The sequence below is a fragment of the Cyprinus carpio genome, chromosome B24 (genome assembly GCF_018340385.1).
Source record: "Cyprinus carpio isolate SPL01 chromosome B24, ASM1834038v1, whole genome shotgun sequence".
NCBI lineage: Eukaryota > Metazoa > Chordata > Actinopteri > Cypriniformes > Cyprinidae > Cyprinus > Cyprinus carpio.
In genome coordinates this window covers 15,776,420-15,788,768 of record NC_056620.1, presented here as the reverse complement: position 1 = coordinate 15,788,768, position 12,349 = coordinate 15,776,420, and the positions used below count along the sequence as shown (strand labels likewise).

At 37.2% G+C, this 12,349-nt stretch overlaps 1 protein-coding gene across 2 annotated transcripts; it reads left to right on the top strand.

The window, feature by feature from the left end:
- The first annotated feature begins 1,328 nt into the window (after nucleotides 1-1,328).
- On the top strand, nucleotides 1,329-7,119 carry LOC109049930 (membrane-bound transcription factor site-2 protease-like). Of its 2 annotated transcripts, none has more exons than XM_019067596.2 (11): nucleotides 1,329-1,509; nucleotides 2,230-2,378; nucleotides 2,823-2,961; nucleotides 3,081-3,184; nucleotides 3,796-3,923; nucleotides 4,101-4,219; nucleotides 4,302-4,482; nucleotides 5,004-5,098; nucleotides 5,441-5,636; nucleotides 5,717-5,792; nucleotides 5,912-7,119. In XM_019067596.2, the coding sequence occupies exons 1-11, from the start codon at nucleotides 1,483-1,485 to the stop codon at nucleotides 6,132-6,134; spliced, it is 1,437 nt and encodes a 478-aa protein (XP_018923141.1). In that variant the 5' UTR covers nucleotides 1,329-1,482; the 3' UTR covers nucleotides 6,135-7,119. The 2 variants fall into 2 exon arrangements, with proteins under 2 accessions (XP_018923141.1, XP_018923140.1); XM_019067595.2 differs by having other exon boundaries at nucleotides 1,330-1,642.
- The last annotated feature ends 5,230 nt before the right edge of the window (nucleotides 7,120-12,349 follow it).

Here is a 12,349-nt window from a genome sequence, read left to right as displayed (position 1 = left end):
GCTATGCAAATCCTCACCTGAATTCTCCTCCCTCTACCTGCCATCACACACTTCCTGCTCATCCTGCCAGTCAGCACATATATTACAGGTCAAACACAAGTATTAAATCCTAGAATCCTTTTTAATGTGCATGTAACATTTACATGCAAAGATCCCATTACAGTGTGACTTGAAAGTGGCTATAAATACATGGTTGGACAATGCAAATATTGCTGAATTTTATTAACAGGTCATAGATGGTGAGTGGAATATTAGCAGCACGACACTGTCCTTTCAGTGTCTGTTGTCTATTTTACATGAATCCCACCTTATGGGCACATGGCATTATGAAACTAGCGGCATCCTCTCTTATGTATTCATAAAAGGCTGCCATAATTGCTGTCTAGCTAGACCACCATCTCAGGTATTAAATCATGTCATAAAACCTTTAGGAGCCTGAGGGACAGAAAAGATCACTCCCACCCAGAAAGGCTTGGTTCTCGGATGGAAGTTTGCAGGGATGTATCACACTTTCGAACCCGTCATTTGTTCCTATGTGCTTTACATTCAAAACCGCTGCACTTTTTTATAAGGTTTACTATAACAGTGACTTTTAGTGGCAAATTGACCAGCTTTTTGGTTGACTGCCATCATTTGCTTAAAGGTCAACAGTAATACCTGATACATCTTAATTAAAATGCACATTTAAAAGCAAGTCTTGTGAGTACAAAAACCACAGAGGTGAAATTTATCCAGCTGGAAACTAAAAAGTGTACTTTACAGATACGTCTGTGGTGCAAATAAGATGTGATCTCATGCTTCAGCAAATGCAAATGAAAAGCACTTGGAGTTTTTTTAGCGGCACTGCAGAACAGAGACATCCGATTTCTGAGCAAATCGCTTTGTGTGTCAGATCTTTCAATTGAAACACTTAAACAGGCTCAAAAAACTGCCAGATTCCTGTGACTGCTTCATTAGTCCCATCCCTAAAGCCCACACTAAATGTACTGGAGACTGGGGAGTCAGAACCCATTCATGAATCAGACTACTGTAAGCAGTTTGTGCAAGGACAACAAATAATTATTACAAATAAAACATTCTGGAAATGAACGACTTGTATCGTAATTTTAGCAACACACATAGCCTGCTGTATATGAAATTGAATTTAGTATTTGTAATGTGAAAATAAATTATATTAAGTTTTGAATTCTTATTAGCTGAAACATAGCAGCAACAAACTGAACCGAGACACACAAATTACCACAATGACCCTTATTTAATTAAAATTAAAAACGTCAGAGAACATCCGGAATTAATTCGAGGGACATCGGAATTGTTTCGCGGAAATGATTCGAGCTACGTGCTCGATTGCTCTGTTGCTGTGAGCCACTACGTGCTCTGACAAAAGTAAACAGTCTGGCTCGATTAGTTAGACTGCGTTTGGACATCGTAATTCACGCAAACGCGGAAGCGTCGGCTTCCACGGTGTTTCGTACACAGTGGATGAGTGGTGTCGTGACAATCGGAATCGTAAGTTCATTTGTCTCTGTATTTGGACGCTCTTGAGACGCATGAAGCCTGGTGTGCCATGATTCCTATAGCGGTGGTGGTGTGTGTGATGGGCGGGTGGTGTACAGTGTATCTGGCGGACACGCTGCTGCGGGTAGGCGGATCTCACCAATACAACCTTTCATTAGTGACATGACATACAGACAAGTATGGTGACCCACACTCAGAATTCGTGCTCTGCAGTTTACCCATCCAAAGTGCACACACACAGCAGTGAACATTACTAAAGAATGTTTTTCAGGATTATACCATGAAGCCACCATGGCTCGTAGTATGTACCATTATAATTTTAGTAACATTGCATATCTCAGTATCATAATGTTATTATCTGATGTATTACTGTACCATGGTACTGCCATGTTTTTAGTTCAGTTTTTCAGTTGCAACTTTAAAAGTTATTCAGTGTTAATTCTAAATGATTATCATAATACAGTTACTCTCACTAATGTAAGATTTTATGCAAATGTCTGCTTTTGAAGTAAAAGTGGCTTTAGACATAACTTGGCAACACATGGTAAACAACAGCTGTGGTAAAAACTTTTTAAATTAGATCATATTTCTATACAGTAGCAGCACTACTGTATTTTTTTTTTTAGCACAAATGATTGTACCTACCTCATTATAAATCCCTATTGCATCATAACAACTGTTTTTTTTTCTCTCTCTCTCTTTCACCTTCAGTCATCCAGTTTGGTGAAGAACCGCTATGAATCCTGGTTATCCTCGAACGGATTCACTCTCTCTCCGTTCCACATTAAATGGCACACCGGCATCTTCAACCGTCTGTTTGCCAGATGTGCTCATCTCAACCCTCACTTTCTCTACATCTGGTATGATTTCATGTTATGACCCCTTTAACATTTATTGCTGTAATATACAGAGCTGTCAGTCTTCTGATCTTGTGATTCTGAATGAAACAAATCGACCAATTTTAATATAAACTATATAATCTATATAAAGACATGTAAACCTCTCTTGCATTGCTTTGCTTTGCTTTGGTTTCTATCGGTGTGGCTGTTGCCGTATTAAATCCACAGTGATGAGATTTATTTAGTTTTTTGAGGACTTAAAGCTTTAGTCATTAAAAATTCTTAAGCTGCTTATGATGAGAGCAGGGCATTATGGGTAACCACCCTCCCTCCCCCACACATACCCACATATCCACAAACAATCTCCTTTTAATTTCTCAATCATCATAGTAAAAGAATGAAAAACCCAGGAGTTAAAATCTAATCTGAAAATATACCGAAATGTTTTGCTTGTTGCTGTTTTAGGTTCAGTGCTGGAATGGTGTTCGGGGTTCTGGCGATGTTTGGGTCTGTGGTTCTCCTGAGCAAAACATTGTTGCAGACTTTGAGTCAGATGATGGCAGACACACCAGAGGGGTCACACGAACAGATCTTGCAAGTGGTGGTGAGTACAGAAGAGCTCTTAGGAATTAGATGGTGATGGTGCACTTTTGTTTTAACAGTGATGAAACCGTGAACCATCTGTGCTCAACCTGATCATTCCAGTCATTTTTTTGTCATCAGGTGCCTGGTGTGAACCTTCCTGTCAGTCAGCTGGCCTATTTTTTCATTGCTATCTTGGTTAGCGGAGTCATACATGAGTTTGGCCATGGGGTGGCAGCACTAAGGTAAACTAATCATTTCAAAGATGCAATGTAATTTGTCTCCGTAGCAACGGCAAACATTTTAACACTTACTTGTCCCAAATAAAGCCAGTATAGGTTAAACTTAAAGTATTCTATAATAAAGAAAAAAAAAACATTTTTGGAATCATTTTGCAATTCCTGTAGCATTAAGATGAATGTGACCTAGTGGAGCAAAAACAAGATTATCTGTTCAGTCATACATTTAAATTCTCACAGAGTAAATCTTTAGATTTTTGCATAAATGCAAAAATTTAGTTTGCTTTTGGAAGGGTCACTAACATTAAGTCAGTTTGTTTATAATGTCTCATAAATTATAGGAAAATTACTTGTGCAATAGTACTTGAGTCTTCGAAAGTTTGCATGCATGTTTGAAAGAGTTAGCCATTATTAAGTATTATCAGTAGTTTTGGGTCGAGCTGCTCCATCGCAAACTCAAATCTCACTCCATTTGACTAGTAAAATTCTCTGAAGTCTGCGTGTAATATAAGTAAAGTGTTCCAAGTCTAGTTTTCTAGTCAAGAGAATTTGGTGTGTTCTGTTGAAAAGAAGCTTGTTTTAAATTTACGTGTAAAGTGTAAACATTTTCTTCTCAGGGAGCAGGTGAGGTTGAATGGTTTTGGCATGTTCATGTTTGTGGTTTATCCTGGAGCATTTGTGGACCTCTTCACCACACATCTGAACCTCATCTCTCCAGTCCAGCAGCTCCGAATATTCTGTGCCGGTAAGTCTTTTTAATCAAGTACAATGCCACAAATCTCGCATATGCAGTTCATTAAACCTTCAGTAGATGGCAGCACTCTATTATGAAACTTAACATTTTGTTTAGCAATTATTACCTCTAACAACCTTTATAAAAGTATGTAACATTTTTCTACTCTCTCTGTCTGTCTTGGTGCAGGTGTATGGCACAACTTCATGCTGTGTATTGTGGCCCTCAGTTTCCTGTTCCTGCTGCCCATCATCCTGTTTCCCTTCTATTACACTGGAGCAGGGGCGCTTGTCACTGAGGTGGTGGAGGTCAGGTCATCTTTCATCTTTACGTTTAATATTTAGATGATGTATTTAGTGTCTGAGATCAGTTTTTGGTTGGGTTTCACAGGGCTCCCCATCAAGTGGACCTCGTGGGCTGTTTCGAGGAGATCTGGTTACCCAGCTGGAGGACTGTACTGTCCGGGGAGTGCAGGACTGGCACAACTGCGTTCAGCATCTATCCCATAATCCTCAGACGGGATACTGTGTTCACACTGCAAAGCTGCAGCTCAGTTGGACAGCCGGAAGAGGTACTGACCTGCCTTATACTCTATTGTTTAAAAGTTTGGGGTCAGTAAGATTATTTTTTGAAAGGTGTTATTGAGCATAGATGCATTCATTTGGTCAAAAGTGATAATAAAGATACTTATAGTGTTACAAATCTTTTTATTTCAAATAAATTCTATTCTTTTGTACTTGCTATTCACCAAAGAATCTAAAAAAGTAACATGGTTTCCACATAAAAATATTAAGCAGAACAACAGTTTTCAACATTGATGAAAAGAAATTTAAAAGCAGCAAATCAGCATATTAGAATTATTTCTAAAGGATCATGTCACATGGAAGAGGAGTAATGATGCTGAAATATTTTCAAAACACTTATTTTAAAAATATGACTGTTTTTACTGTACAAGAGACTTTTCAAAAACTTTTTTTTTTTTTTTTTTTTAAATCTTATCGCCCTCAGACTTTAAATGGCAGTGTAAATAGAGATGTTCAAATTCAATATTACTAATATTTGTTAGCTGATTCTGATTTTCCTTCCACTCAGCATTCAAGCGTCTCGATGGCACTATGGAGTGCTGTGGGAACAACAGCTTGACAGATCTCTGCTTCTCTTATAGTAATAATGTGGAGAGCAAATTGGTAAGACGACAACTTTTCTGAAATAGTCTCAGTATTTGGTAATTTTATACAAATTAGAACTGTTATAAAACTAACATTGGTTGATGCTGTTTGCTCCTTTTAGTATTAGCAATAAGCTCTATGGCATCTAATTGCTAAACACTGCAAACATTTTATCAGTGTAATATTGTGAATATTTAAAGTGTGTTGTTGGCTCAAACAAGTCTTTACATGTCTGAAATATCTGAAATAAAAACACTAATCCATTTTACACTGTAAATCTTACAAAAGGAAGGGAAAAGGATTTCTTGGCACCTCAGTCTTGGTGTTTTTGACACTATTGCTGTTTTTCCCCCATGCTAGTTTGCCTGCCTGCCGGTCAGAAAAACCATTGAAGCGAGCCGTACATGCCGTACAAACACAGACTGTCAAACAGACTTCATCCCAAGCTTGTGTTTAATCCCGTCGCTGGAGAACCAGACCAGACTGATTCGGGTCAAACACCCGCCGCAAACAGACATGCTGTTTGTTGGCTACCCTTCACACCTACAGTATTCAGGTCAGACAGCTTCTGTTTTTATTGAATCAGGTTTGTGCAAAAAATCTTGTTTTAAAAATGCTAATTTCTTTATTTTTTAGTGAGCCTCACCAACTTCGTTCCTCGTTTGGGCTTTCTTCATCCAGATCTGCCTGTCATGCTAGAGACTTTCTGCAAGTATCCTTCCCACACTATAAGTACTGGTTCGCAAACATAATAAATTAACCTTGAATTCTGACCAGGAGGTATTGGTTTTGTCACTGCTGTTAACTAGCCTTAACTTCCTGTGTGTTGAGATATCTGGTCTCATTATCGGGGGCCCTGGCGGTGGTAAACGCTGTCCCGTGTTTTGCGCTGGACGGCCAGTGGATGCTCACAGCATTCCTAGAAGCTACATTGAGATCTGTGGTCCCAGAGAGGAACAACCGAGAGCTAATTGGCTTCTTTTTTCTGCTGGGGGGCAGTGCCCTTCTAGCAGCTAATGTGGCTCTGGGTCTGTGGATGGTCACAGCACGATAACATACAGACGTCTCCTCCAATCAGACTGTTTGGGGGAAATTGCTTTCTGAAGAGTCAATCGACTGGGTGGTAATTGCCGGATTGCCCACCCTGAGAGGGCAGCCAGAGGGTTTAGAGTGCTGCTGTACTTGAGAAAACTCTTAATCGATGTGTTCTTGGGTTTGAATGGCTCAGCTATAAGCAGTAAAATAGGCTTGAAGCTTTATGATTTACACAGTGACCTCAGGACAGTGCCAACAGTGCCCTCTTTGATAAATAAATGATCATATTGTGTCAAAAATGTTTATGTAAACCCAGAAATGGCACTATACATACAGGATTTTGTGGGCATTACTTGCCTGTTTCATCCTGAAGTACATATTAGTCACACATAATATGTGTAGTTTTACATTTGAGTGTCTGTAGTTCAGTTTTCTTCACACCAGCTCAACCCAAAGTGTACTACATCAATAAAGCCAATAAAAAGGCTTTTTTGACCCCAGTTGAGAAATTTGGGAAGCAAGTAAAAACAGGTGCACTGAGTAATCTATAAACATTTTGGAAAATATGTTTGAATTCATGTAGACTTGCATTGTAATGAAAAATTGAATCATTGACTTAACATACAAATGGCGACATCTTTAGACTAGACAACCAGCCATTTTTTTATTTTTTTATTTTAACTCAATGCTAAAATTAATTGTATGGTGGCATCTGGAACTGAAAATGTTTGCTGCATCCACACCACTAGGTTTCAATATACTGTTCAAGATGATTGCCATCAACTAGAGTAGCATCCAACCAAAAAACTGAGTGCACCTTAAAAACAATTGCTAAACGTGCTCTGATGTGCATCTGTATACTGTGAATATTTTCCCCCTGACAATTAGCCTGTGGGTTGAAAATGCACTGAAGTAGAAATGATTTGTTTTTAAGGTACTTCATCTTTGTAGTCATTCCTGACCCATTGTACATATGTTAATAAAGGAACAACATTTGCATAAACCTTCCTTTGTCATTGACTTATTTGTTTGTAGAGACATCAGTGCTGCTCCGAACATGTTTACTAAGTCTGATCAACCTTCTGCCAGTCCGAAACATCACATGGAAGTTCATAATGTGAATTTTATATTTGAAAATGGATTGGGAAAATTAGGATGGAAGCCATATAAAAATATATAATAATTCTTGCAGAACATTTTCTGCCATTAGATGTCAGTATTGTCCCATTTGAAGCTGAATTTTAAGTTTTAGAAAATTCAACCTTTGGAAAAGTGTTTCATCCTTTTGTTGTTGGATATCATTTTATCGTGATGTAAAGACCTGATTGTAATACTGAATGCATTTCCTTTTTTTAGAAACCTCTTACCACAGTGACTGACAAGAGCTGCCAATCAGGCTGCAAATGATGTGAGGACATTTTGAGAAAAAGAGGAGTGAAGATGAAGAGGAGTGCTATATTGAAGTGATAGAAATCTGTGATAGTCTGAAAATGCTTGGAGTGGAGTGGGTGTTGTCAGGACTGTAAGAAAATGAGCTGCTGATGACAGCCGCATTTTCTTAGCGAGGAGGATAGTTATTTTACGGCAATGGAAAGTGACGTCTTGGTTCATCTGTTGTCACAGATAAGGGTTTAGCACGTTTGTTGGCTAATGGACACTGCTACTCTGTTGAATGTGTGTGCGGTGTCGTTCTCAAGGACATCAGAATGTGGATTGATCTCAAAGATGGTGGCTGTCAGCGAGTTAATGGATTCTGCATGTCTCTTTTCCCCTGCTGCAAGGCTCTATGGGAAAATGATAGCAATTATGTGGTCAGCTTGCCAACATTTGTTGTCTCCAACCAAATATATTTGAACTTAGATAACTTTGAGGTTTTTCCTGCTTCACTTTTTACAATGTTCATATCCAGAGTTTCTCTAAAAGGATCATTCCATAGGAATCTTGGCTTGTTGCTATGGTCAGACTTGATATCCGTGTTTTATTTATTTATTTTGTTAGGAAAAAGCTTCAATCCACGGAAAATGTCTAATGCGAGGCTTAAAACATAGTGAGGAGAGCAACTGACTGATATGAAAAGCAAAAAAGTGAACACTTTGAGAAAGGGACAAGTTCATGGGTCAGGCTGCAGTTTTCTCTCAGGTCCTTTAGTCAGTCATTTTGTTTATGCTCCAGCTTTTCTGATTTCCGTTAGTATGTGAATCACATGGTATCTGATTATTGAAGATCTTCATCAACCTGGTCCATGATATCTGATGTCTTCACATCTGAGAAGTGACTCCATTTAGTCATTTTGTTAAATATTTCCTGATGGAGGTGTAGAGCACATCCGTCCATCAGTTTGTCCTTCGTCTCGTTTGAGGGTTGCATCTTTTGGCTTTATGTGTCTCAGATGTACTGCTATAATTAGCTTTTGTTGTGCATGTTTCTGGGTTTTTCTGTATTTTTTTGGCTCATTTCCTCAGATGAAGGGTGTGTTCGGAACGTGCCCCCAGGGAAGATGGAGGACTGTATGTCTGTGCTATTTCAGAGGGAAAATAATTACACATGGATGTGGTTATGCGTGGGGAGACCAGACTCCTCCCTTCTTACCGTCACCCAGAAAGCCTTAAGGCTGTTTATATGTGTGTCTGTTCTTAGTTTAGGAAGATCAACTAATTGCTGGCTTTAATATATGTATATACATATGTGTATATATATATATATATATATATATATATATATATATATATATATATATATATATATATATATATATATATATCTGGAACAGTGTCCGGAGAATGAGATCTGAATTATTGTACATGCATCCTTCATTGCTGTTTTATTTTATTTATTCATTCATTCATTTTTAATGCCTTCCATTATCTTTTAATCCAGGGTATATTCATGGAAGTAATACTTCATACTGGCATATTATTTTGGGGAATACATAACTCAAGTCAAAGCACAAACTACGTAGTTTCATTTAATATGTAATATTTTAAGATTTATTCATAAACTAGATAATTATTTTAGATATAAAAATAATTATTATCAAATTTTAAAAAGTTTAATTTAATGCAATATACAGACAGTATATATATATATATATATATATATATATATATATATATATATATATATATATTATACATAAATATTTTATATTATTTATATATTACTTACTATTTGTTAAAGTACAAAGGATGCACATATTTCATTAGTTATCATGACTTGAATATTTTGTTATTAAAATGTATCAGTAATATATATTATGTAGCATTATAAATTTTAGAGAAATTAATACACTGTTTGTTTATTTGCCGTTTATTTGTTCCTTTTCATGACTCATTTGAAACCAGCATTTCGAAAGGCATTGTGAGCTTGTAATGTGATTCACAAGCTCAGACAATGTACTTGGGAACAAAAAACACTGGGAGTCTCAGGTTTTATTTCATTTGTATATACTTCTATTAGAAAAAAAAGAAGTGTTGACATAAATATTACTGGTGCAAGTGTAATAGAAAGGTGTTTATTCCAGGTGACTTGTCTGTTCACACAAAATTCAGTAAACATATCATTAGACAGCTATTTTAGTGAATGTAAAAGCCACATACAGGTAATGACCCATGTTTTTGCTGTGGGCCATGTGGTTAACAGAGGCACCAAAAATCTCAAGTGGTCAAATCTGGGGGTTTTTTTGTTGTTGTTTTTTTTTGGGTGGGGGGGGGGGGGGGGTGGGGGGGGGCTTGGTGTACAGCAAATGCAGCTATATGATTGATAGGAGTGCTTATGTCTGCCATAATACTCAAAATTGGCGGTTTGCTCTGATAAATGATATAGTAAGCTTGGCTTCATACAGTAGGCTAAGTTTGGGTAACAGAGACCACAATTATCTGGAGGGTATGACCAAGTTAGACAAATCACAACAACACTGTTTTGTGAATATTTCTGCTGGCATTTACAAACTGTAAGTTGACGTAAGTTCCATAGTTACTGCAAGTTTTTTTTTTTTCTTTTAACTGACATTGCTAATGGTCATAATATTAGGCACTACTACATATAGGTAATGACCCATGTTTTTGCTGTGGGCCATGTGGTTAACGGAGGCACCAAAAATCTCAAGTGGTCACATCGGGGTTTTTTTTGGTGGGTGGGGGGTTGTACAGCAAAGGCAGCTATATGATTGATAGGAGTGCTTATGTCTGCCATAATACTCAAAATTGACGGTTTGCTCTGATAAATGTTATAGTAAGCTTGGCTTCATACAGTAGGCTAAGTTTGGGTAACAGAGACCACAATTATCTGGAGGGTATGACCAAGTTAGACAAATCACAACAACACTGTTCTGTGAATATTTCTGCTGGCATTTACAAACTGTAAGTTGACGTAAGTTCCATAGTTTCTGCAAGTTTTTTTTTTTTTTTTTTTTTTTATTTTGCTGAGATTGCTCTCCAGAAAAACGTGATTATGCGATCGCCTGATTTCATGCATAATCAGCCAAAGGCCGCATATTTATGCGGGGGTCGCATTTTTTTCAAATACGCCGCACTTTCGCAGCATAAATTGCCAATTTCAGCAAGCAAAATATGCGGGGCTAGCATGATTTCATAATCCCTGTATTTTCGTTGCAAAAAAGTCATATATATCTTAGCAGAAAGTTGAAAAATGTTGCGTTTACTTCACACAAGTAAAGCGCCATTATTTTCTCCCATTGCCATGGGAACCTTATGAAGTGACGTAATTCCACGACGTGAACATCATCTGCAAACCCCGCGGTGAAACCAGGGTGAAACCATGATGTAAATAATTTACGTTGAATTAATAATTAATAATGGAATTAATAATTTTAATTTAAAATAATTTACGTTGCAGTAAGAGATTGCACTTTGTGCATTGGAAGCACTTAATTTAACAGAAGATGTCTGTTTTGTATAGCTACCTCTGTAAAACAGGAAGCACACATTTTTTTTATATATATATTTTATTTATACATTTTTACAGAAGTTGCTGAATATTCCTTTTGTAAAGCTACAGAACTTGTTTGACTCAATGTTTTGTAAGTTTGAGCCATGTGTTAATTTAAGTCTGAAATAAAACAGAATGAGAACTTAAATATTCTGTGATTTAGTATGCTTGCTAATCATAGGAAGCAATAAGAAATGACTCTTTACATTAAGGTAGTAGCCTAGGCTAGGGAATCACTTTTTTTTTTCTTTTTCATCAAACCGCAGTTTTTGCAAGTTCCCGCATTTTCATTGCATAAATTCGCAGTTTTTTGCAAGTTCCCGCATTTTCATTGCATAAAATTGCAAAAATATCCTGCATATTCACATCGCGTTTTTTTTAAGAAAACGTGCCGCAAAATCAAGGATTTTTGCCCGCAACAATCATTAATATGTGTTTTTTTTTTTTTGCCAAAAAAAATCCGCGTATAAATTTGCATTTTTTCTGGAGGGAGCTGTGTGTGTGTTTTAGCTAGTGGGACTGGCTAATGGTCATTGTATTAGTTTTGGATGAGTTGCGATGTGTCTGCAGTCCTTCCCCCGTATCTCCCTCTCTCATTGACCCGTCTTCTCATTCAGTTTCCTCCATATGTTCCATATCTCTACCGCCTGTGTTTAAACTAATGTTTGTGTACCCTTCTCTGTCTTGCCTTTAAATACTGGTTTCATCTGTAACGTCTCGTGCTGAGGAGCCAACCCTCCTGCTCTGTGTATTTGGTCTTCCTGACCATGGCCTCCTGTTCACTAACAACATAATGAGACACGATGCGCTCCCCTGGAAAATGATGTCTTTAAAAAGAAGCTCTCGTCTCCTCACTAACCACAATTGCTTTGTGTATAAATATAGCTTTTGGAAGGCTCAGTTACATTCTTTATAAAGCTACTTGGGAATGTTTTTTTTTTAATTGTGAAAAGTGCTATAGAAATACATTTGAAATAAACTAAAATTTTAAACTGATGAAAAGAAAGTTGATTTGATATTTTGGTGCAAATTCTGTAAAAAAAAAAAAAAAGATGTGGAGACTCAGACTAAAAGAAGTCTTGCTGCATGTTCGCAGCTGTTATTCAGCATCATAGTTTATACCAGAAAACATGAAAATCTAACTCTACATGTGATAAAATACTGGAGAATGACTCGTAAATAAACTCAGAAACTCATCTTAAAAATGCTTTAAAGGAACAGTGCACACAAAACAAACTTGCGTTATTATTTTCTCACCCTCATGTTTTATCAAACTTGACATTGTAG